The sequence below is a fragment of the Delphinus delphis genome, chromosome 11 (genome assembly GCF_949987515.2).
Source record: "Delphinus delphis chromosome 11, mDelDel1.2, whole genome shotgun sequence".
NCBI lineage: Eukaryota > Metazoa > Chordata > Mammalia > Artiodactyla > Delphinidae > Delphinus > Delphinus delphis.
Genome location: NC_082693.1, coordinates 35,444,587 through 35,470,282, shown reverse-complemented (window position 1 = coordinate 35,470,282; position 25,696 = coordinate 35,444,587). Strand labels below are relative to the sequence as shown.

The 25,696-nt window shown below is 38.3% G+C and overlaps 1 protein-coding gene across 1 annotated transcript in view; it reads left to right on the top strand.

Moving 5' to 3' along the window:
• Positions 1 to 25,696, top strand: part of NELL2 (neural EGFL like 2) — a 376,417-nt gene that overhangs the window by 90,452 nt on the left and 260,269 nt on the right. Inside the window, exons 6-9 of the mRNA XM_060024615.1 lie at positions 249 to 321; positions 492 to 574; positions 1,807 to 1,935; positions 3,424 to 3,526. Coding sequence (XP_059880598.1) covers positions 249 to 321; positions 492 to 574; positions 1,807 to 1,935; positions 3,424 to 3,526 — 388 coding nt within the window. The remainder of the gene's footprint in view (positions 1 to 248; positions 322 to 491; positions 575 to 1,806; positions 1,936 to 3,423; positions 3,527 to 25,696) is intronic.

Sequence of the window (25,696 nt, the reverse complement as noted above, 5' to 3'; positions counted from 1 at the left end):
TATCTTGACATTTACTCTTAAGGCTTTAAAAATATTATCAATAAGAAAGTACGTGGGTAACCATCTATTTTGCCTGCCTGATGTTTTTCTTTCCCTTTGGTTTGAAGTCAAAGCAATGTATTCAAAAAGATTTTATTCAGGGATTTTGGTGAGTCTATCCTGTAATGTTTCCCTTCCTGAACTTGACTGTTGAACATAATTTGGGTAGATGAAAGTAATACGTCTTTTTCAAAATTTTTCTCACACAGGGTATAATGCAAGACGTGCAATTACTTGTCATGCCCCAAGGATTTATTGCTCAGTGCCCAGATCTTAATCGCAGTAAGTCCATTAGTTCTCACACCGTGTAATGAAAAGTATGCTTCTTGCTTAGTTTTGTCCAAAATGTCAGTTTGAAATTAGAGTTTTTCTATATTAGTTGTCAGCATAGACTTAACCAGATTGAACTCCTTATAAATATAACTTGACCAATGTGGTGTTTGTAATTCTAGCCTGTCCAACTTGCAATGACTTTCATGGACTCGTGCAGAAAATCATGGAGCTGCAGGACATTTTAGCCAAAACATCAGCCAAGGTAAAAGCTCCTTAGAAATAGGGTCTGGGGGAGCTCACAAATCCTTGAGGTTCCTTACAATTCCTTTTATAACCACAGTTGTTCACCTTTGAGACTTTTCTCATACCCTACTGTGTACCAGGACTGAACCGAAATCCCTGCTCAAGAAAGGGGCTTATAAATATTCAGACCCTAGCCATCTGTATAACGAACGATTCAGTAAATCAAGAATGAGGCAGATTACTACACTGCTTATTACGACAATAGGATTTATTGTTTAATTTAGTGTTTATTATTATTTAGTTTTTGTTTGCAAGGAAGGAGGCAAGAGGACATTGTAAAGAATATGAGCACTAGAATTATGTCAAGGAAATGGTCCCACGAAATCTTTCTACCACTGTGTTACAGTTGTAGGAATGTTGGCTGTCTTAAGCCTGTATCAAGTTTACCTATAGTTTCACCAGGCTGTTGTCTTGTTGCATAGCAGTTACTTATGACCTGGAAGTTGTGTTGTATAGCAATGATTTGTTTCTGACCCAATATATATTCTAAAATTTATGTTTGCACTCGAGCAAACATAGTCATGAAATTAGACATTTTTAAAAATGGAAAATGCTTCTCTGCATCGTGGATGATGCTATTTTGACTTAGCCTTCTTTTCCGTCCTATAAATCCTGCTTTTTTCCCCCAAAGGCAGGGGGCAAGTTTACTACAAAAAGAAGGGGGGAAAAATCCTTTCTTTTAAATTAAAGTCTTAAGTCATTTGCAGCAACATGGGCGGACCTAGAGATTATCACACTAATTAAGTAAGTCAGAAAGAGAAAGCCAGTTACCATACGATATCACTTATATGTAGAATCTAAAATATGACACAAATGAACTTACCTACGAAACAGAAAAAGACTCACACACGTAGAGAACAGACCTGTGGTTGCCAAGGGAGAGGTGGGTGAGGGAGGGATGGATTGGGAGTTTGGGATTAGCAGATGCAAACCATTATATAGAGAGTGGATAAACAATAAGGGCCTACCATATAGCACAGGGAACTATATTCAATATCCCGTAATAAATCACAATGGAAAAGAATAAAATGAAAAAAATAAAGGCTTATGTATATTTATAATAAATAGTTGATGGGCACAGCCATCATTACAGCTATTCATCTGAAAAACAGTCAGATGCCTGTTGGAGTATTTTGCCTTTCTGCATTGCTGGAATGGTGAACAATATGAACCCCTTCCTTTGTGCCACAGCTGTCTCGAGCCGAACAGCGAATGAATAGATTGGACCAGTGCTATTGTGAAAGGACTTGCACCATGAAGGGAACCACCTACCGAGAACTCGAGTCGTGGACAGACGGCTGTAAGAACTGCACATGCCTGGTATGGCTTTTGCTGGAGTTCAGACTAAGGGAACTCAGATGTCCCCACCCTTTAAAAATTTATTAAAACAATGTCATCATGAAAATTTCGGGACCCATTTCCTCAAAACACAACACTAAAGTGGCAGCAAACCCGGTCAAATCTAAAGGACTGTGTGTTGCCTTATTAAAGACACTTTCTAGCCTATAAAGATGATTACGGTTTCAGAATGCTATAAAGTTTTAAGTTTACTGGTCCACACATGAAGTTAACAACTTAAATTGGGTCAGTAAAGGGATTCCCAAAGGATTCTATCCTGTTATCCTTAACTTTTCCAGGGATTTTCCCCTCATGTTTTATTAATGCATTTTGATAAAACTAAATTAAGTGCAACAGGAAATACTGTGTCCAGATTGGGCTGTGCAAACAAATAATGGAGTTTAAATAATCTTTAAAAGTTTACTAATACAGCGGAATACAAATTATAGAGTATAAATAAGTTTGAGTTTTCTAATTGCTCACTAATTAAGTAGAATATTTAGTGCATTATTATTTCAAACATGTAAGTTCATTTTCAAAGACAAGTTCAAAAGGAGTTTAGTTTTGAACTTTTAAATTCCATATGAATTACCTGTTAAAATTGGTTGACTGTAAAGAAGTCAGAGGTCTAAAAAAATTTTTTCCCAAGTTCATCCAGTTTATTCAAAAGTGGGAGATCATGACGTAAGAAGGTCAAAGTTAGCTGTGAAATAACCGTACAGGTGTGTCTGTGTGTGCCTGCTTTGTATGATTTCTATTCAGGAACATATATTCCTATTAAAGTCATAGCATTTTACAAATACAGTAAAACCTTCCCAACTTGTTAAATGGGTGCCAAAAATCAAATTGAGTAAAATACAAGATGTGGTATGTGAAGTCAATAAAACGACTAGAAAAGCAGCTAACCTACCTGGGAGCTCTGGGTGACCTTCGGGAATCAAATTCCTTGAGGTCCCCTTTGCCGTTTGGCACCTCTTGTGATGACTGTCAGCATCAGTTCATGGTGGTGGCCTGTCCAAGCTTAAATATCCTTGGGAAGATTTCTGCATCCTGAGACTGGGTCTCCAGCACGGCAGCAGCTATTCCAAAAATCTCCTCGTTTGTTGATGCTCATTTTGTGAGTCATCTGGGGAGACACGAGTGCCCCAGGCTGACCCTCAGCCTGCTGTTTCTCTGTCAGCAGGTGCCCTTCCCTCCACACCTGTCCTCATCCACTTCACAACAGGAGGTGAGAACTCTAGCTCAGTTGCTGGACAGAAGGTGGAGCCAATCACCATCTGTGTTATGACCCAGTTTGCATTACTGTGGGTTTTACTGTATTATGGGTTTTGCTGTATAATAACCAAAGAGAATAGTGGTATTTATGACATTTTACATGAAGAGTTTGAAATTTAAGAAATATATTAAACAATACTTGAAAGCTACCAAGCTGCAACTTGGAAATTCTTTAAAATACTGTTTTCTTCTCAGAATGGAACCATCCAGTGTGAAACTCTGATTTGCCCAAATCCTGACTGCCCCCTCAAGTCGGCTCTTGCATACGTGGATGGCAAGTGCTGTAAGGAATGCAAACGTGAGCATAACTTTTATGATGAATACTTTTTTGGCAAAAATAAAGCTTTGCATTAGTAAATATTCACCCATCATTGGTTTAATCTGGGTAAGCTAAATAGCTTTTAGAAATGATGGAAATACCTTCTCTATTTTGGTTGAGCAGTTCTTTTCCACTTAAAAGTGCTATACTTGTATTTTAGCAAGAAAGTTTTTCTTGGAGGAATCTATTCTGTACAGTGACAGTAGTGGCAAAGATATGTAAGAAACTCAGTGGAAGGCACTTCTCTCATTAACACTGCTTGATACAAATACCTCTCAACTAGGTTGAGAATAGTCCACACTCAGTCAAGATAAACAAGAAAATCCAAGATACAAGTGACCTTCAACAGCAGAAGATACAAAACTCTATTAGTCCAAACCACAGAAGTGCACATTGTTATAGGATTGTCCAGTGTGGACAGGGCAGGGCCATGATCTTAATTCATAAAAGAGGCTCATGCCACTGAATGAGGAAGCCATCTGCCTTTCAGCAGCTGTTGTATGCAGTTCACTTCTGATGTCTGGAAATGCTCTTTGAATCGATAGCTATCCTCAAATGGGTTCTAAATCATTTATTTAATAACATAAATCATCGCATCTCTGTTACTTACACTTTAAAAGATTGCCTTAAGTCCATGTTAAAAGTAGCATTTAAAATTTAGCTACTATTTTTTTTTTTTTTTACCATGCAATAGTAACATATATGAAAACTGGGTTGTTATAAAGTTTGCAAACTATATAGGGCTATGTAAGTGGAGTATAAGCATACACACGCATGCACGTGCACGCACACAAGACAGAAAGGGGGGAGGGCAAGGGAGAGGGAAGGAGAGGAAAACAAAAGTAACAGCTGCTTTTTCTAGGGTTTTTATGCTCACTGGTCTCCGTTACCACCGCCATACCTTACTCTTGCCTACGCAGTGTGCAGGGTGCTCCTTCTGGCGAGAGTGACAAGTTATCAGAGAAAAATCAGGAAGTCGCTTTGTAGTCCATTGATTTAATTCCCTCAGGAGCTCGTGTATATTTAATTTTGTTAGACTTTACCTTGAAGCCAGTCCATTTCATGAGAGTGTATTAGCCTAGTCAAGTAGATCTGGCTGGACCAGGAAAGGTTGAATGCAGTCGTTCTCACACATGTCACCAGCTAATTTCCTTGGTGAGGGGTAATCTGAGTTCTTCCTTGAACTTTTATTAATAATGAAAAGCTTGTGACGATATTCTGTAGTTTTCTTTGTAGATGCTTGGAGGTAGGAGGAAGAAGGGCCCTCTGTAGGACTTATATTCATTACACAACAGTAGCAGGAATCATACTTTTGGCTTTTATTTCTTTCATCCTTTCCACTGATACTTCTGCATTGTTACCTGTGAATATTTACATTCACATTTACATTAAGTGATGTTGATTTTATTAGAGACGGGCTGATTGGAATAATGGACCATCATGATAGATGGATTAGTCAGAAGTTGTGAATTTCAGGTCTGCTTTTACCATTTGTCTCTGTTACCAGCAGTAAGCTGCCTATTCAGTCAGACTGTGCTTGAAATCTTCCCAGAAAGCATGTAGTTAGACTTCATAAAATGGTAAAATATTTTGAAATTCATTAATACAAAGTGCTTCTGGCAGACTTCGGTGTTAATGATTGGAAAGCAACCGTATCTCATGCATAAAATAGTGAAAGCTGCAAATAAGTGATCAGTGAGGGGACCATAGCATCGCTGGAGAAGTGTCAAAATAATTCATTCGAGTCTTCCGTTTCATACGGTTAAAAAATAATAAGGATTAAGTGACTTTGTCTTTCTGGTCATATTCAGTGATATGAGTGCCGTGGAAGATAAAGGATTTGTGTCCTATGGTTGGTTGTATTTCGAGTATTTGAACCTCTGATTCTGATGAAGTCAACATCTTACGAGGGCTAGCATGATATTTTCGGTAAACACCCATAGATTTTTTTTTTTCCTACGAGAAATAAGTATTTAGTTCATACGGTAAACATTATTAGAGATTATTTGGGAATGTGTCTCAGGCACAAATTTTTTTATGCAGAAAAGAAATGACATAACTCTTTATTGAGTATAATTTATATACTATATATATATATGTATATAGCATATACATATATATACTATGTAATTTACCCATTAAAAAAGTATACAATTCAGTATATTTTAGTATATTTGTAAGGTTGTTCAACCATCATCACTACCTAATTCCAGGACATTTTCATTATGCCACAAAGATACCCCATAACCGTTAAGAATCATTCTGCCCCCTGCCCCGCTGCCAGCACCTGGCAACCGCTAATCTACCTTCTGTTCCTGTGTATTTGCTTATTCTGGGCATTTCAGATAAATGCAATATACAATATCCACATGCATAAATTTAAAAACGGTCACTAGAAATATTTCAGGAAATGTGCTTCTGAAAAGTTTTGCAAAAAATATTTTATAAAGGATAAATAATATTTACAATAAATTTAATAATCATTAGCTGACTTGTTTAGATAGTTCAGATTTTCATATGTGCTGAAAGTGGGAGAAGCTAATAGTTATACAGATCCATGATGTCCTGTGTGTGTGTGTATGTGTGTGTGTGTGTGTGTTTCACTGTTACATATGAGGGGAAGGAAGCAGTATCATTTTCCTATGTAAATTTCCCCAGTAGCATCAGTGTTATAATTTACAAGAACTTAATTTCAGTGGAATATAATTTCTATGTGTTTTACTTTTTAAAACACAAACATAAGCCTTCCTCTTTATTATTATTATTTTTATTGGGGTAAAATTGATTTACAATGTTGTGTTAGTTTCTGCTATACAATGAAGTGAATCAGCTATATGTATACCTATATCCCCTCTCTTGGACCTCCCTCCCACCCCCCATCCCACCCATCTAGGTCATCACAGAGCACCGAACTGAGCTCCCTGTGCTATACAGCAAGTTCCCACTAGCTATCTGTTTTACACACGGTAGTGTATTTATGTCAAACCTAATCTCCCAATTCATCCCACCCTCCCCTTCCCCCTCTGTGTCCACATGTCTGTTCTCTACATCTGCGTCTCTATTCCTGCCCTATAAGTAGGTTCATCTGTACCATTTTTCTAGATTCCACATATATACGTTAATATACGATATTTGTTTTTCTCTTTCTGGCTTGCTTCACTCTGTATGACGTACTCTAGGTCCATCCACATCTCTACAAATGACCCAGTTTTGTTCCTTTTTATGGCTGAGTAATATTTCCATTGTAATATTCCATCTTCTTTATCCATTCATCTATCGCTGGACATTTAGGTTGCTTCCATATCCTGGCTATATAGTGTTGCAGTGAACACTGTGGTACATGACTCTTTGAATTACGGTTTTCTCAGGGTATATGCCCAGTAGTGGGGTTGCTGGGTCATATGGTAGTTCTATTTTTAGTTTTTTTAAGGACCCTTCATACTCTTCTCCATAGTGGCTGTATCAAATTACATTCCCACCAACAGGGCAGGAGGGTTCCCTTTTCTCCACACCCTCTCCAGCATAAAAAATGGGCAGAAGACCTAAATAGACATTTCACCACAGCCTTCCTCTTACACACTGCACTCATTTGATCTTTGAAACTCTTTGGCCCGATAGCCTTTTTTTTTTTTTTTTTTTTTTTTTTCTGGCACGCGGGCCTCTTACTGTTGTGGCCTCTCCCGTTGTGGAGCACAGGCTCCGGACGCGCAGGCTCAGCGGCCATGGCTCATGGGCCCAGCCGCTCCGCGGAATGTGGGATCTTCCCGGACCGGGGCACGAACCCGTGTCCCCTGCATCGGCAGGCGGACTCTCAACCACTGCGCCACCAGGGAAGCCCCCGATAGCCTTTTTTAATGGCATAAAATTAACAAAGTATATTCTTTAGTGAGAACTATTTAAAGAGATTAATCATTTATTGTTTCTAAAGCCCTCGGAAGGGAAAACATGTAACCTAACCGCTGAACTGTTACTCTGCCAAGGCTGAAAGGAACGAAGCACTTGCACGCGGCCAGTCCTTTCTGCTGTTCTTTATTTACTGCTTTCAGCCTTGCTGCGTCAGAGCTGTTTGTGCAACTCTGAGCAGCCCTATTTTGCAGCCTGCTTTATATTTTCCCTCTGTAACTTCAGCTCTAGCCCTTTATCCACACATAAATACTGTTGAATAGTAAGAAGGTTGTTGTTCTGGGAAAGAAGTCAGAGAGAACCAAGCCTGTCACTTTTCTTTATTTGACTGGACATAAGCAAAGTGTTGGGAGGAGGGGCTAAACCTTTTATGCCTCTACCATTGAGCCACTGTGGTGGAGTTAAACAGAGGGTGAAATCCAAAGGCAGGAATGCACCAGTGCCAAATCATTAAGGTAATAATAGTCACAACTCTAATGAAGTCATATCACTTCCTCAGATTAGGAGGCACATACTTGGCTCCTCAGGTGAACCTCACAGTAACTGTATAAGGTAGGCATTGTCTCCATCTCCCTCATTAGAGGGATTATGTGACTTGCCCAAGAACGCACATTTAGTTAGATGCGCCAGAGAAATTCTATCTGAAAGTGCTGTGCTTTGCCAGCCTACTTCCCTCTTCAAAACCACCTGCTGTAATTAATCTCAGTGATCTCCTTTCATCGACTGTAACTAAGCTTACCATTCAAAGCCATTTGGGGTTCTGGCTAAGTCTAGGTGAAACTACAAAGTAAGCAGAGTACCACTCTGTTTACTTTTCAGCCACCTCTGCCATACCCTTTATTCCAGTCACAGGCTCTCAACTAGCCAACAGCAAGGTGGACTGACTCAAATTCAAGGCAGCTCTAGAAAATGCAAAGTATAAATATTTTGGGTGACATTAAATCTGAAATAGGATGAAGTCAAACTAATTAAAGTACATAAAATCTCAACCCAGTTTAAAAAATTGTCAGAAAATAATCAACTAAAGTTCTAGGAAATGGAAAGTTACTAAAATCACTGAACTTAGAAAACATTTTTAAAGTATTCAGTGAATTCATTTATTTTCTTTCAGTGGACTGTAGATTCAAGTTTGAACACAGACCTCTGCTTCACAGAAAAAGTGATTCATGAAAATAGGGAATCTGAAGCAAATCTGAACTAATGCTGTAATGACTTTTGCAGAAAAGGCTATGTTTTAATAAACAACAACAAGGAAGGCAGATTTCCTCTCCATTTCTAGAAAGGCATCAAATACAGGAAATGTGAATGTGACCATCAGAATTGGTTGGTGCTTGCCTAGTAGCCATAGTTATTTTAATTGGTGTTTTCTCAAAGAGGCCAGATTTATATGAATAAATTAAAATTATTATTTTGGCTGAACAAAATCAGGGTTTTAATATGTAATATAGATTACATTTTAATATGTTTTGTGCTGATTAGACATCATATTGTTTTAAACTTAATTTAAAAACCCTCGTAGCTTAGATAAAATGGACTTTTGATATCTTTGCATACTGAGTGGTTAAGCATGTGGGTTATAGAGTTAGATTTTCTGGGTTTGAATTCTGGTTCTACTGTTTATTAGCTGTGCAACTTCGGTCAAGTTACTTAACCTCTCAGAGTCTGTTTCCTCATCCGTGATATTATATGTAAGGGTTGGTGTGAGGACTGAATGAGTTAGTATATGTAAAGTGCTTAGAACAAAGTTACCTATTATTACTGTTTTTATTAAAAGATTCATGTATGTTTTTATTGATGAAAATACAAACTAGTGAAACTCGTTTGGTCATAGATCTTAAAGCAATATAGGACCTAGAGATCTTCAGAATAGCAATTTGCTTTTGAGGAGGTAAAGCTTCAGTATCCCTATTTTACATAGGAATAATGAAGCCAGGGAGGTTAAATTGCTTTTCTAAGATCAAACAGTTAGTTTGTAATGCAAGGTAATTTTTTTTCAAATTCTGTTCTGATATACAGTACTACTCTTTTTAAAGGCCATTCTGCCCTCAATATTTTGGATAGGTCTTGACCAAGGTTTACACGTGGAACCAATTTATCATGCTTTATATATTCTTTTCAGTCTGGCTTCTTTCATTCAAAATCATGTTTGTGAGATTCATCCATATTTTTGCATGTAGATGTCGTTTATTCATACTTATTGCTGTATATGTTCCATTTGTGTTAATGTATCACAGTCCAATCTATTATTGAAGAGTGAGTCAGGTGGTTTCCAGTTTTTGACTCTATAAATAGTCCTTCTATAAATGTTCTTTACATCTTTTTTGGTGTTATGCACGCCTGATGGGTATATACCTTAGAATTGTTTGGCCACAGGGTAAAAACTGTTTTATTCTATAGCAAAGCAGTTTTCCAGAGTGCTTATTCCAGTTTGGCCTCCCACCAATGGTGTATGAACATTCCAGTTGCTCCACAATCTCACCCACACTTGGCATTTTTAGTCTTTTTAATTTTAGGCATTATGATAAATTACACTGGTGCATCATATTGTACTGTAGTTCAAATGTGCATTCCCCTGAAGACTAATGAAGATGAGCACTTTTTCATACATTTATGGACCATTTTCCCTAATTTTAAATAATACAAAATAAGAGTAGAGTTTTAAATACAAACATTTCCCCAAAGAGCATTTTTCTTTTTCTGGGGGGTAGAAGATGGTAGTTTTGGAGGTTTGATTCTTTTGTTTTCATGTTATCATGCAAATATGGATGATCTAGCCCTGTCACTTAAAATGCATAGCAAAGTAGGGACAGAGACTAAATGACAGTCACTCAAGTAATTTGGGGATTTTTTAAAGAAAGGAATGGCAGTAATGAAACTGACTCACAGACTTTTAAACATGTGAATATAGGGAGGAGGAAGAAAAAGCAATGGGATATAGTTCACCAAGAATCTTTATTCTTAAAAAAAAGAAACACATAATTTATATAGGCTACGTTAAAAAAGAAAATAATTTTGGAGCAACATAACCAATAAACTTAGCTGTCTCTACAGTAATTCTGGAAGCATGGGAAATATGCAGTATGCATTGGAGGTTCTCATGAATGAACACGATTATAAATTATTGGGCTTTATAGACACACGAGAGGCTACGTGACTAGAATGCTAATGCTGACTCGGGGGGATCTACGCAATAACGAAAAAGGTAGAAATAGCAATCAAAAGGAACGTGCGTTGTGTTACATATCAAACACAATATTTTGGGGAAGTTTCCTGAATGTCTGTGGTTATTAAGGAATATTATGTCAGCAAACAATTGAATGAGCTGAGCGCTCATGGTGTTGGTGTCAATCAAGTGCATGGCCCTGGTTTGGATTGTCTTTTCTCACCAAAATTACCCTAATTTAGTATTTAAAATAATCCTGGATAAAATCATAGAATTATGACACTTTTCTAATTCTGTAGGTAAGTATGAAGAAATGGGCAAGAAAATAGTTCACATGTGTATTAGTTAAGGTCATTGAACTTAGGATAGGGAGTATTTTCACTAAAGACAAATAGCTAAGTTTTATTAAAGAGAGGTTTCATCCAGGCATTTGGCATACTGCTATCTTTTAAGCATTATAAAAACTGATAAATATCAAATCAGAGGAAAAAACACGAACTGGCAATGTATTAATAAGCAAGAATAATTAACAATATAGCCTTCAGATTAATGACTGTATGAGACATTGCATGATACATTTTAATGATCTTTTAGCAAAATAAAAAAAATCTATTGTTAATTTGTCAGCTCGTAGCAGAGCTGAGGTACCAAGAAAAGGCAGGGCAGAATTACAGGATGATGGCAATGCCACGATGATTTCCTGCTGTGTCCTGTACTCCACAGTTCTGAGATGTTTGACTCTATCATTCTTTCTTCCTAATCCTACTACAGCATTTTGAAAAAATTATTTTACTCAAGTATGGTTGATTTACAATGTTGTATTAATTCCTACTGTACAGCAAAGTGATTCAGTTATATATATATATATATATATATATATATATATATATATATAAAGCATTCTTTTTCATATTCTTTTCCATTATGGTTTATCACAGGATATTGAATATAGTTCCCTGTGCTATACAGTAGGACCTTGTTGTTTACCCATCTTATATATAATAGTTTGCATCTGCTAATCCCAAACTCCCACTCCACCCCTACCACCCCCCCTTGGCAACCAGCATTTTTAATGTTTTAACTAAAAATAATGCCTGCATACATTAAACCTTCATCCATCCAAAAGGATATAAAATAAAAAGTAAAAAATCTCCCTTCTCCTCCGTCCCCTGAACTTTTTTTTTTTTTTTTTCCCACCATGAAATCCCCTGAACTTATAGTTCTTGTGTATCCTTCCAGGTGATTTTCAATGTGTCCACTCACATATGCGTGTGTAGGCTTTTCATGTACAGTAAACGATGTCATACATCTTCCTGTACTTTTATCTTGGAGATGTTTCCATATCAACAAACTTTTAAAAACGGCTGCATAGTACTCCACTGTATAATTTATCATAATGTTATTTCTTCCCCCTCAAAGGATATTTTTGTTGTTTCTGATTTGTTGTTGTGGTTTTTCTTATGAAAATCAATATTGTGGGATGTCATTCCTGCATAATCTACGTGTACTTTTATATGGTTTTATACAGTAAATTGCTGAGGGTGGAATTTCTGGGTCAGAGACTGTGGCACTTTTAAATATTGTCAGCTTTTGCTCTCCAATTATTTTCTTGCTCTAAATTACAAAAAGCTGGGTGTTTTTCCCTTCTAGTGAGGAGCACTTGGTGGCAGCGCTGAGGGAAAACTGAAAACACCACTTTTCTCTCAGTTTCACGAGGTCTTTAAAAAGAGCACCAGGGGCATTTTTCTTTTTCCCAAGCAACTTTGACAAGGTAATATCAATTCATGGGAGATCCCTCCATGAAAGATAAGTCTATGGAAGCCTGAACTTTCTTGTTTTACCTCAAACAGTATTGTCTGGTGAACTCATAGGAAATTATTATTAAAATTAATTGCTGTTCTGCATCTTTGGTAAATTCCATAGATGGCATGAGAATATATTGAATTTATTTGTTTCTGAAATGAAAGTGGTTTTCCAGAAGACATAACACGGGTACTGCCCTCTGATGTTGATGCCTTCTGCTGTGCCTATTTAATCATGTTTTATTTTAAAATAATAGAGAGTCCTCAGCCTCTAGTTCTTTACCCTGAATTGTAATTTCTCTTCATTATTAAGATCCTTGAATAAATGTATTTTGTGGATTTTATTATTTTTCATGCCCCATTACATTTTCTCAAAAGACTGTCTCTGCCCATCTAATGACATTGCTTAAATGGCCTCACACTCTTCAGAAGAAAGCTTTATGCAAATTTGTCTTTAATAATAATTAAATCAAACTGTCTAGCACAGTTCTAGGAGACTAAAAATGGGACTCTTTAGGTGATCAGAAAGCTAGTCCTTAGTAGTGTAAGGCTTTGAAACGGGTGAGAGGATTTGAGATGTATACCAAAGCAAAAGAGCGAGAATTCATGGTAGACACAGTTTGAGAGAAGAAGAAACACTTATCTTGGAAAATGCAGCTTCTTATTTGCCGTGTTGTTAGGTAATTGTTTTAAAAATGAGCTTATTTTCTTCTCAATAGAGATCAGACAAAATGGCATTTTGAAATTGGGAATAGGAGAAAATAGACATATGCAATTTAAAGCATCTTACAAGTTGATTTTGGCAATGTTGTGGAAAGTAGTAAGTCAGGAAGACCAACTGCATAGTAAAGGTAAATGGACGTCATAGTGCCGATTGGAGAATAAAGCCATGGCTCCCACCGTCCCCAACAGGAAGGATGAAATAGCAACTCAGCATCACCAGGCTCCCCTCTGGATGCCTGTGTGTGGCCTGTGCTCTCTGGTACATATTTGCAGACTGTGTAAAATTAGTATAGATTAAAAATTAGATGAAGAAAACATAATGATATAGGAGTTCAGTGTGAGGAAGGGTCAGAAAAGAATTCTCTTTTTCAGCTTAGAGATGCTTGTGATAGAGTACAATTCAGGCACATTTCTTTTTATACAAAAGCTGGCCTCCAATTCAGAACTATTTAACTATAAAAATTACATATGAAATCACATGAAATTGCTTTAAAAGTCGTTACTGGAGTTGGTGGTGGTAAGAATGGAGCCACATCCAACTCAGGAATGTTAAACTTGTAAAATATCTCTTCTTTGAATGGCTGCTATAATCCCATGTCCTACTACTAGAATATTCTATCCACATTACATACTAGAACCTTTGCCTAGATTTTGCTTCTAAATCACAACAGCTGCTATTTACACACTCTTCACCGCAGTTGCTGGAACGTTGCCTCTATTGGGGAACTGGCTATATGATCTCTGGACTTTGGGCCACACCAGGTTTTTAGGATTTGATGTTCAGATCTTGGTCTTATTGTTTGTTTTACACTTTAATTACATTGTTGGTATAAAATCATTTCTGAGCTGGCTGACTTCAGAGTGGCCCTCACTTATAAATATTAATTCAGATTGTAAAGGCATGTCTCACAAACACTTGTGCAACAAACTCAGAAACTTAGGAGAGAATTTTAAGTCTCCAGAGCATAATAGATCATATACAGATATAATGTTTATGATTTTAACCATTGGCAAGTGACCCCAATGATCCGTGATACATATATTCATAAGTTTCCTGAGACCTGAATTTTCATTCAACAAGCTGTGAGGCCTGTAGGCAGGAGCACAGCACTTGGCTCAATGCTTCTCAAATCTTAATGGGAATATGAATCACCCGGGGATCTTGTTAAACTGAAAATTATGATTCCGTGGTTCTGGGGTGGGGCCTGAGAGTTTGCATTTCTAACCAGCTCCTGGGTGGTGCTGTTTTGTGGAACACACTGAACACACTTTGATTAGCAAAGAGTTAGCTATTCAACCTGTTCAAGTTTTTATTCAACCTTTTCCTCATAGTTTATTGTGGCATCACTTATAAGAAGACATGAAAGAGGAACTTTTTTTTTCCTGAGTTGTTATTGTTAGATTTGGGAAGCTAATTCTTTATTACGTTTGGAGGAAGAGAATAAAAGGGCAGTGGGTAACACATTCTTCTCACACTATTTTGTGGGTATCATGTCCTTAAACCAATAAAAATTTGCGCTTTTCTGAGCACAAATGAGTTTATCTCACAGCAAGCAGTGTTAAGAATTTCTCATTTGTGTTTATGCCTATCGTTTACCCCCAGCATTTCTCAGGCCCTGAATCTCAGAAAGGTCACTTTTGTTAGTCGGGAAGGAGGGAGGGGGTGGGCTTGTATAGAACAAGATGAACATTGTACTTGTTCACTGGTTTATTTCATCTATTAATGTCCCTTCAGCCCAGGATTTCTAAATGCTGTAGGACTTGGAGCTGGGGGAGACAAGCAGCTGAATGTGAAATGGAATTGGATGAACTCTCCTGGCTGAGTTTGCCGTAGGCCTAGGAGTGAGCTTAGGAGCTGGAGAGCTTGGAATAATACTGGAAATAGTAGTAGGGGGATGACTGTCCTATGCATATGGAAATTGAGGGAAATAAAAGTGAAATCATGTATCTTGCCACTGTGTCTCTTTCCTATAATTTTCATTAATTTGAAAAATAGTTATTAAGCACCTCCTGTGAATTATTCTCTGCTACACACTGGGGATACAGTGGTGAACAAACTAAGATTTTTCTCTGCCCTCATAAACCTGATAATCAAGTCAGGGAGACAGACATGGATCATATTATAATCAAGTATGCAGTGGAATGTTGCAGCAGTAAGATGTTGATAAAGTACCTGTAGTAAGTGAAATTCATCTAGCGTGGAGATCAGAGAAGGCATCCTTTAGAAAATGATGTTGAGTTGAGATCTGATAAATAAATAGCATTACACTAGTAAAAAGAAGAAGGAAGAAATGTTCAGGCTGAGAGAATTTAATATACAAAGGTTTTGTGTAGGGAGGTAGGATGTTGTGAAAGGAAGCTGATGTGGTTGATGTGCAGAGAGTCAAGGGCACAGTGTACGGAGGTAGGATGTTGTGAAAGGAAGCTGACGTGGTTGATGTGCAGAGAGTCAAGGGTACAGTGTAAGATGCAGCTGGAGAGATAAGAAGGGGTCAGATTAAGGAGTTTTATTTTCATCCTAAGGGCAATGGGATGCAAGTTGCACATTTTAAGCAAGGCAGGTCTTTTTTTTGCAGTTATCCAGAGAAAAGATGATGGTAGCTTCATTAAGTAGGAGCAATATATATTTAAGGTAGAGCCAACAGGATTTTCTGATGGCTTGATATGGGTTTGAGTTAAAAGAGAAGAGTCAGGAGGACTCCAAAGTTTTTGGATTGAAGAAGTAGAAGGATGGAGTTACTACTAAGATGAGAAAACGGATAATTGAGCCGGATTTGGGAGGGTGGCTAAGATCAAGAGTTCAGTTTAGATATGTTCTGTTTGACAGGTGTATTAGCCACTTAAATGGAAATGTAGGCAAGGAGTTATATATCCGAGTCTGGAGTCTGGGACAGAGGTCAAAAGTAGAGCTAAGGATCTGAATTGTGGAATTTTTTCCTGCATTTCTTGGAAATTTGTATTTATTTTTTGATTTAAGTTTTCATCTACATTGTCCACTTTAAAATTTAATTCTTTGTATTTTTGCTTTTTGATTCATAAGAGCTCTTTTTATACTAAAACTCATCTGTTATGTATGTTGCAAATATATTTTCATAATGTTACTCCTTCTATTTAGTATTTCCAACATAAAGAAGATTCAAAATTTTATGTAATGGAGTCTTTGAGTCATGCTAAAAAAGACCTTTTGCTCTTATTATTCATAAAAATATTACCTTCTAATTTCTGAAGGGCCCCTCCCTTTTCATTTTAAGTTTAAACAATCTGGGATTTATTTTGCATACCTGAGATAATAATTCTAGCTAACTTTTTTTTTTTTGCCAAACAAGTTACCAATAATTCCAGTATCATTTGTTGACTAACTCTTTTGTTCACTGATTAACATGCCACTTTATCTTATATTAAATATTTACATATTTACATGTATTTAGGTTTGTTTCTAGGATTTCTCTTCTTTTTTCTTTTTTTTAAAGATTTTACTGTAATATTTTTATTTTATTCTATTTGCTCAGTCTGTAAGATAGTGTTTAGGAAACACAGTTCAACCACAAGACTTCTTTTTAAAATTTTTTTTTTTGGCTGCTTTGGTCTTAGGTGGGGCACGTGTTATCTTCATTGCGATGTATGGGCTCTTCGTTGTGGCGCGTAGACTTCTCTCTAGTTGTGGCGTGCGGGTTTTCTCTCTCTAGTTGTGGCACACGGGCTCCAGAGTGCATGGGCTCTGTAGTTTGCGGCACGTGGGCTCTCTAGTAGAGGCGCATGGGCTCAGAAGTTGCGGTGTGTGGGTTTAGTTGCCCCGGCATGTGAGATCTTAGTTCCCTGATAAGGGATCGAACCCGTGTCCCCTGCATTGGAAGGTGAATTCTTTACCACTACACCACCAGGAAGTCCCGGATTTCTCTTATTTTCTATTAATCTATTTGTCTCTTACGGTACTGATTCTACAATATTTGAATTATTTTAGCTTTTTAGTATGAGTTATTATCTGGAAAAACCATCATTTTTCTTTCTAAAAACTTCCTTGGGTTATTTTCTCTCATTTATGCTTCTAGATGACTTTTACATATCATGAGAATTATCTGTTTCTAAACGGTTTTCAAAGCTCAGTCATATGTGTGTCTGATTCAGGTACCTTTTTTTGTGATAATTCTTTGATGGATAACACAGAAAATGTTTTTGTGGTTGTTTTTGTTTGTTATTTTGTATGTATTACTGAAAGCAGTTTCATGGTTTAAGATTTGCAGTATTTCAGGGTGGACTAATTCTGGGTGTTGACAAGTTCAAGGGTATGGCTATGGAAATAGGATGCTTAAGTGGTGAAGGAATGAAATTCGCTGTATACCAGGAGGCAAGGAAACTTAGATGCTAGGTGTTGAACAAAACTTCCAAAGACCTTTCGAAGTTTCCCAAGACAAAGTGGAAAGGAAGATTGCTTTTTAGGTTCCAGTGACTCTGTCATAGATAGATGATATTAATAAGGAGAGGTAGTAGTGGGGAAGGGGTGGAAATCAAAGGAGGATGGGTTCTTCCATAAGGATGAAAGAGTGGTGTTTTGGAAGTGACACTTCCCTCCTATCGCAGGCATAAATGTGGTATGGGAAAATGAAAATTCTAAACGGCATGGTTTCAGAGAAAGAAACATTATCCTCACTGAAAATCTAAGTATCAAAGGAGGGAAGTGAAGGAAGAAAATCTAAGTTTCAATCAAAGGAGGGAAGTGAAGGGAGCATTCTGTAAGGTGTTAGATTGTGGAGGATATATATGGACAAGGGCTCTGATGGAGAGTTGGAAGCCTTGTGGATCAGTTGGCTTTTGCTTTGTAGCAAAACATCCCAAAACTCAGTAGCCTAAAACAGTAGCTTGGCAGGTTGGAAATTTGGATTGAGCACCTGGGAATTTTTTTTTCAGTCTTGATTTGGTTGGTCTAGTCTTGGCAGGACTTGTGCATGCATCTGTAGTTAGCTGGTGGGTTAACTCGGTTGTTTTAGGACAGCCTTACGTTTTGTGGCTGGGATAATGGGAGTCTCTTTCCATGTCTTCTTTCAAACTAGGAGGTTAGTCCAGGCTTGTTTATCTGACAGCTACAGATTTCTAAGAAAGTCCAAGCTTGCAAAGTTTCTTGAGACCTAGGCTGGGAACTCAGTCAAACATTGTTACTTCCACCATGTTCTTTTGGCCAAGTCAAGTCACAAGGCCAGTGCGATGGTGGAGGACCTGTAAAGTCACTTTGAAGGGGGCATAGAAACAGGGAGTAGGAAGCGATATCCATGTCCGCAATCTTCAGTACCTTGGGAGGATGATTCAGGGGGAAGGAAAGCCAGAGAGATATGAGGATGAAAGCAGGAGAGATGGATCTGGTTGTTGCTTTCAGACTGTGGAGTTGTGGTGAAGAATGACGGGATATGAAGTATGGTGGGCTTCACTGACCTCAAAAATTCGATTCTTACCCGGGGGCTAACTTTCAGCACTGGTGCAGCCTGAATTCTCTGTGGTAACAGGAACTTGGTGAATCTAGTTGTCAACCACCATGGCTGAGGCCATTCCTGATTGAAGTAACAGATGGTATGTTAGAGGCATGAAGTTTTACTTTTTGGGTAGTGATTCAAATAGAAGAGAAGAGAAATGTAGTGTGGTGCTTTTAAAGAATACTGTCCCAGAAAGGCGAGGATCAGAAGTAGGCAACTCCCAGGAGTTCAGTTCCAAGGTAGAAATAGCAGTGGGTGAGGCAAATAAGGAGTGACGCTTCTGAAGAAATTCTAACGCAGGTTTATATAGAATGAATTGTTATTCTGTTTCACACAAGGCAGGGTTTATTTGTCATTTATCTCTGTATCTCCATCACTTGACACAGTATCTAATGCACAGTACATGCTCAATAAATGTTTTTGCATCATTTATTGAATAAGGTATTCCATATTTTGGCCCCTTTTCTGAGAATTTTTTATTGTACTCTAGCTCATCTATACATGTTAACAGTAGGTTTAGATTATTATATTTGTGCATCTTCTGCAAAAAGAATAATTGATTGTACTTTTCTTCACTGGGTCAAGTTTATTCTTTCTATATTTTGAAGTGGGGCTTCAATAAAGCAGAGTAACCAGGGGTTATGTGTGGCAGCAATTGACAAAGCTAATAGCATTTAGAAAAACATTCATCCTGAAAAGAATAGAAGGATGGGACTTGCCTGGCGGTCCAGTTGTTAAGACTCCACACTCCCAATGCGGGGGGGTCCGGGTTCGATCCCTGGTCAAGGAACTAGATCCCACGTGCCACAAATAAGAGCCCGCGTGCCGCAATGAAGATCCCGTGTGCCTCAACGAAGATCCCGTGTGCTGCAACTAAGACCCGGTGCAGCCAAATAAATAAATATTAAAAGAAAAGAATAGAAGGAATTGTCTTTTCTAAATTCTTTACTTCGTCATGAATGTTGCAGACTTTCACTCAGGGCAAATTAAAACCATTTCCTGATTTTGAATGCTCTGAGGATAAGAAAAAATTCCCCAATAATTCAGTGATCACAGATAACATATCAGAAAACTAAAAACATGTATCTGGGATAGTCTCTTTAGATTATGCTAAAAACAGTGATAAGTTTGCATACATGCAGTATTAATGTTGGGTCAACATATCTCCTGTGTCAAAAGAGACCTTTCCCATACATAAAAGAAGATACATTATACCAGATAAACAAAGCTTGATGTTCATTTTGTTTCCAGGTTTCACTATTGTAAAAATATTACCATAATTATTATATCAGGTTGAATCTAAAAGAACAGGTCTTTTAGGTCAAACATTGTACAAAATTTGTAGAATTTTGACACAGGTTGTTGAACTCAAAGGTTTTATTAATTTACACTTCAGTAATATATGACTGCCTGTTTCTATATGCCACTCCAGCACAAGATATTGTCATCGTTATATTAGAAAGAAAATATTTTCTAATTTGATGTATAGTATATGGTATTTCGTCCAGTGTGACTCAAGTATAGTGACTGGTGTGACAGTGTAAGTTGAGTATTTTGCGATGAAGGTGGAGAAAGATGCAATGACAGATGATACAGGGTCTTTCAGGTGATACGAAAGATCTTGATATTTATTTAGTCTTCTAAAAAAATCTACTTCAGGTACAATTTACATGCAATGAAATGTACACGTTTTAAGTATAAATTTTAATGAGTTTTGACAAATGTATACATCCATTTAAATCTGCTACCATCCATATATGAGTCATTTCATCTAAGTCATCAAATTTGTAGGCACAGAATTATTCATTCTAGTCCTTTGAAAGATCTTGATATTTAACTCTAAAGCACTAGGAAGCATTTGAAGGGTTTAAAATAGTAAAGTGTGATAAAGTATTACATTTTAGATAGATTACCCTGCAGCAGTATGAAAACTGGATTTAGAGGAGCAGGAGGGGATGTGGGGACATTAGGAAACATAAACACTAGTCCAACTGAGAGAGGTTGCAGTCTGGGGTAGGATAATGGCTGTGGAATTGGAAAGAAGTGAATGGATTTGAATATGTAGGAAGTAGATAGATTGTTTACACTGATTGGATTTCAGAGAATGAAGGAGAGAGAGATGTATTACAAATAAATTTTATATTTCAGATTGATGCAAGTAGGTGTATGATTATGCTACTTACTGAAGTAGAGAGCACTGGAGTAGAAGCAGGTTTGGGGAGATTATGAGTTTAGCTTGAGCATATTGAGTTTGAGATGCCCATGGATATTTAAGAGAAAATATTAAAGTTTGATGTATAAATTTTTGACTTAGAAGAGAAGTCTGAACAGGAGACACAAATATGGAAGTCATCTGTACATCGATGATAATTGAAGCCATGGGAATGGTTAGAGTTACTTAGGAAGAGACTATAGTGAGAGAAAATGAGGACAGGGACCAATCCTTCAGGTATTCTAACATTTAAAATTTATAAGAGGTGGATGAGCCTGTAAAATAGTCTGAGAAATTGTTGCCAGAGATTTACATGGAAGATCAGAAGCACTTTTTTTTTTTTTTTTTTTTTTTTTGCGGTACGCGGGCCTCTCACTGTTGTGGCCTCTCCCTTTGCGGAGCACAGGCTCTGGACGCGAAGGCTCAGCAGCCATGGCTCACGGGCCCAGCCGCTCTGCGGCATGTGGGATCTTCCCGGGCTGGGGTACGAACCCGCGTCCCCTGCATCGGCAGGCGGACTCTCAACCACTGTGCCACCAGGGAAGCCCCAGAAGCACTTTTGTAGCAGGGAAGCTAAGGGAAGAATGTTTTTGGAAGGAGGGAGTGGTATACAACAACAGAATATGCTGAGAGGACAGGAACGATGATAAACAACATTTTTTCATCAGATTCAAAATCTGGAGGTGACTGACATTGTGAGAGCATTTTGGTGGACCAGAAAGGAAGCCAGATTACAGTGGGCTATGGGGAATGGATAGGAGGAAAAGTGGTGATGCTTTTTGTAATAATAAATTTGCGTGTGGATGGGAAGAGATATGGAGAATTTACTGGGAGCACATGGTAGGGTCCAGGGATTTTTTTTTAAGATGGCAGGGAATAGGAATAGATAATATTTAAATATTGGTGGCATGAGAGAAAGAGAGAAGGATTGAAAATAGAAGGGAGGAATTAATTGATGGTATAAACTGAGCAGAAAGGGTAGGGTTCAGAGCATAATTAGAGGGTTTTGCCTTTGCTGGGTGGAGAGATACTCAGTATGTAGAGCAAGAGGAGAAGGAGAGTGGGTGGATACAGATACAGCTAAATGTATTGATTCGGTGGAAGGGAAGTTGAAGGAGTGGCATCTGACAGCTTTTATTTTCTCTGTGAAATGAGACCCAAGGTGAATTATTGGGGAGAAGAAGCAGAGTCACAGGTTGAGTAGAGATGGGTTGAAAGATATTTGGCTAAGAAATGTTAAAGTTGCTAACTAGAGGCTGCTATTCCTCCATCAGTTTATATAAGATCTTCCCTTACCGTTTGACAGCCCAGACGTAGGCATGAGGAAAGTAGATTGATTTATCCACGGTTGGGATTTTGTTTTCTGGACAAAAATCCCATAAAGAAGGTTATGATGTTGGCCAAAAATGGATCAGAACTAGGAGACTCACAAGATTTAAGATAGATAGAAAAGAAGGTAAGGACAGTTGAGGGCTAGTCAATAGGGAGAAAGTGGGTTCATATTGAACAGGAAGAACTCATACAGTTGAAGAGTAAATGCAGTGAGAGCAGTTGAGGAAGCAACTTGGAAGCGTGAAGGGTTTGAGTTGGAGAGTAAGTAGAACGTCCGGTTTAGAGATTTTGGAGGCAGAGCCATTTTGAGGAGACAAGGGCAGAATACGAACGTGCAGGCGAGGTAGAGGTGAGGGTGGTGTCAAAGGAGCCAGGAGGTGGGGTGCTGGATGGGTCAATCACATGGATGCCAAACTCTTGCAGAATGTTGCAGACATCTGGATGGAGAAAGATTGGATGGAGACCCAGGTTTCAAAGTCAGTAGTGAAATATGGGGAGTGTCCAATATTGTGTGTGTGTGCGTGCACGTGTATAAAATGGTAGGAAAGTTGGTGACGTGAGCCTCAAAGAGCAGATTTTTTTTGTGAGGGTAGAGAAGTGACACCAACTATATCTTCTTACTCTGAGATATGGAATGTGAACTTCACATGAGTGTATTATTTTACTGGGGCTCCATAACAAAATACCACAGACTAGGTGCCTTAAGCAACAGAAATTTATTTTCTCAGAGTTCTGGAGGCTAGAAGTCCAAGGTCAAGGTGTTGGAACGTTTGATTTCTCTTGAGCCCTTCTCCTTGGCTTCCGGACGACTGCCTCCTCGCTGTGTTCTCACATGGCCTCTCCTCTGTGCCTGCACATTCCTGTTGTGTCCAAACTTCCTCTTTTTATAAGGACGCTAGCCAAGTTGGATTAGGGCCCATGCTAATGGCCTCATTTTAACTTTATCACCTCTTCAAAGGCCTTACCTCCATCTATGGATACATTGTGAGGTACTGGAGGTTAGAATTTCAACATCTGAATTTTAGGGGGACTCAGATCAGCTCATAACAATGAAGTATCCGTGGTGGTAAAAGAGCATACAGTTATCCCTTGAGAGGTCCGTTAGGCAAGTGGTCATCTTGTGGGGAAACCAGAATTCAGTTAAGGCCAGAAGCCAAGGGGATGAAACTACAAAAGGGATACAGTTAGAATTCCAGAGGACTAGGTGAGTTTGGCAGTGAGATTTTGGGGGTATAAAAGAAGAATCATATGCAGTATAAAGACTGGTATTCAGGAAGAGTGAATGAATAGAGTTCACCTGGTTGGTTCACAAAAGGGAAAAAAAAAGGAGACATTTGACTTTTTGTTGAATTAGTTGTCTCATAGTGTTGTCAATATTATATCCTGTTGGAAAAATAGTGGGTTTGCAGTGCTTTTTGCAGTATTTTGCATTAGTTTCTGCTGCTAAATGAATAGATTTTCTTTTTTTTTATTTTATACTTTATTATTTCTATAAAGGAAAGCTATTGATTTTGGTCTACTTATTTTATAACTCAGTTATTGTTTCAAATAGTTTCTCAAGGATTCTCTTTTTTTATAGACAATCATTCATATTTTTCATAAATACGGATCATTTTGTCCCTTTTCCAATATACTTCTAATCACATTAATTCTGATAGTAGTGGTGGCTCTGGAAATCCTGATCAGATATTGGCCTATGGTAAGGACTGGATTTTATTTGTAGAAAATGTATGCAATAGTCTAGTTACAAGTTAGTGGAATTTAAGCCAGAGTGGGTGGCAGTGAACTTGAAGGAAAAGGAATAGTTTTCATAATACGATACTTAGCTTTTGGCTGAATATAGAGTCTGGAAGAAGAGAGGTAAAGATGATTTCAGCGGTTCCAATTAGATAACAGAGAAACAGAAGGAGGAGGCCTCTTGTGTTTCACTATTAAGTATAGGATTATTTCCTTACGGTAAGTGTTTGTAAGGGTAATAACTGAGCCAAAGACTATTTATCATTTTAATACTTTTAGCCACAAACTACCAGACTGGATACCAGCTGTGTTAACATACTCCTTCACCAATACCATTGTCATCATTTAGAATTTTGTTGTTAGATCCAAAGGAGGAATGTGGTATCTCATTATTCCTTTATGAATTCTTAAAATGGCCTTCCTTAAAATTTGAGGTCTGACAAATATTATGTTAGTTTTTCTACTGGTATGATTTTTTTTTTTTAATTAATTAATTTAGGGCTTCCCTGGTGGCGCACTGGTTGAGAGTCCACCTGCCGATGCAGGGGACGCGGGTTTGTGCCCCGGTCTGGGAAGATCCCACATGCCGCGGAGCGGCTGGGCCCGTGAGCCATGGCCGCTGAGCCTGCGCGTCTGGAGCCTGTGCTCCGCAATGGGAGAGGCCACAACAGTGAGAGGCCCGCGTACCGCCAAAAAAAAAAAAAATTATTTATTTTTGGCTGTGTTGGGTCTTCGTTTCTGTGCGAGGGCTTTCTCCAGTTGTGGAAAGTGGGGGCCACTCTTCATCGTGGTGCGAGGGCCTCTCACTATAGCGGCCTCTCTTGTTGCGGAGCACAGGCTCCAGACGCGCAGGCTCAGTAGTTGTGGCTCACGGGAAAGGAGGCCGGGCTTACAAGATCCCACCGGACGTTGCAAACTATGGTAAGGACCTGGGATGTTATTCTCAGCCTGCCCAGTGATTTGGGGGCTAGTCATGAGGACTCAAGCCTGGGTGGTGGCAGTGAGTGGGGCACCCCTGTGGCAGCGCATGACTCGGCAGTTCACTGAATGTGGTTGGCAGAGGGGTCAATGACACCAACATTTTGAGGCCTGCTGAGGCACAGTTGAAGTGACTGAGAATGATGGTGCTGTGTAGAGAGGAAAAGATGATTTTCAGGAGAAGAGGATAACAGTCTGAAGGTAGGAAGTTGGGAATGTATACATTTAGGGAATGGCAAGTGGGCCAGGAAGGATTAGAGACGTAAGAAGGAAACTGAGGTAGAGCTGAGTCCCCTGGGCTGAGTCAGAGGGCAGTTTCCAGGGCTTTCTGAATGGAGATTTAGTGGTCTTCTAATAACGCACTACCTTTGCTGGGAACCAAAAGCTATAGTGGGGCTGTCATTAACTGCAGCTGAAGTCAGATCTGGGTTAGAGTCCAGTCTCTGTCATGTATAAACGTTGTGAACCTGGTTAAGTCATTTGAGTTTAATTTGCTTGTTTATTTATTTCTGTGTTTGTTGTGAGCTTAAATGAGACACTGTATGTCAACTATACTGCTGGAACAAAATAAACCCGTATTAAATGGTGCTGTTATGATAACTAATCAATACGGGGTGATTATTTTACATAATGTATATGAAGTAACTTTATGAGATGAAAGAAACTAGGTATGAGGTATTAATGATGTCGATAAAACTAAGTTCTTGGTCTTTTCTGTACTGCTTTCTAACTGTAGTAGCTCCTGTACTAATTTTACAACTTTAGACGATCGTAGAGTAGTCAGCGTTTTATAGAAATGTATGTAAAGCAAAATGGTGGTATTACCCTTTTACAAAA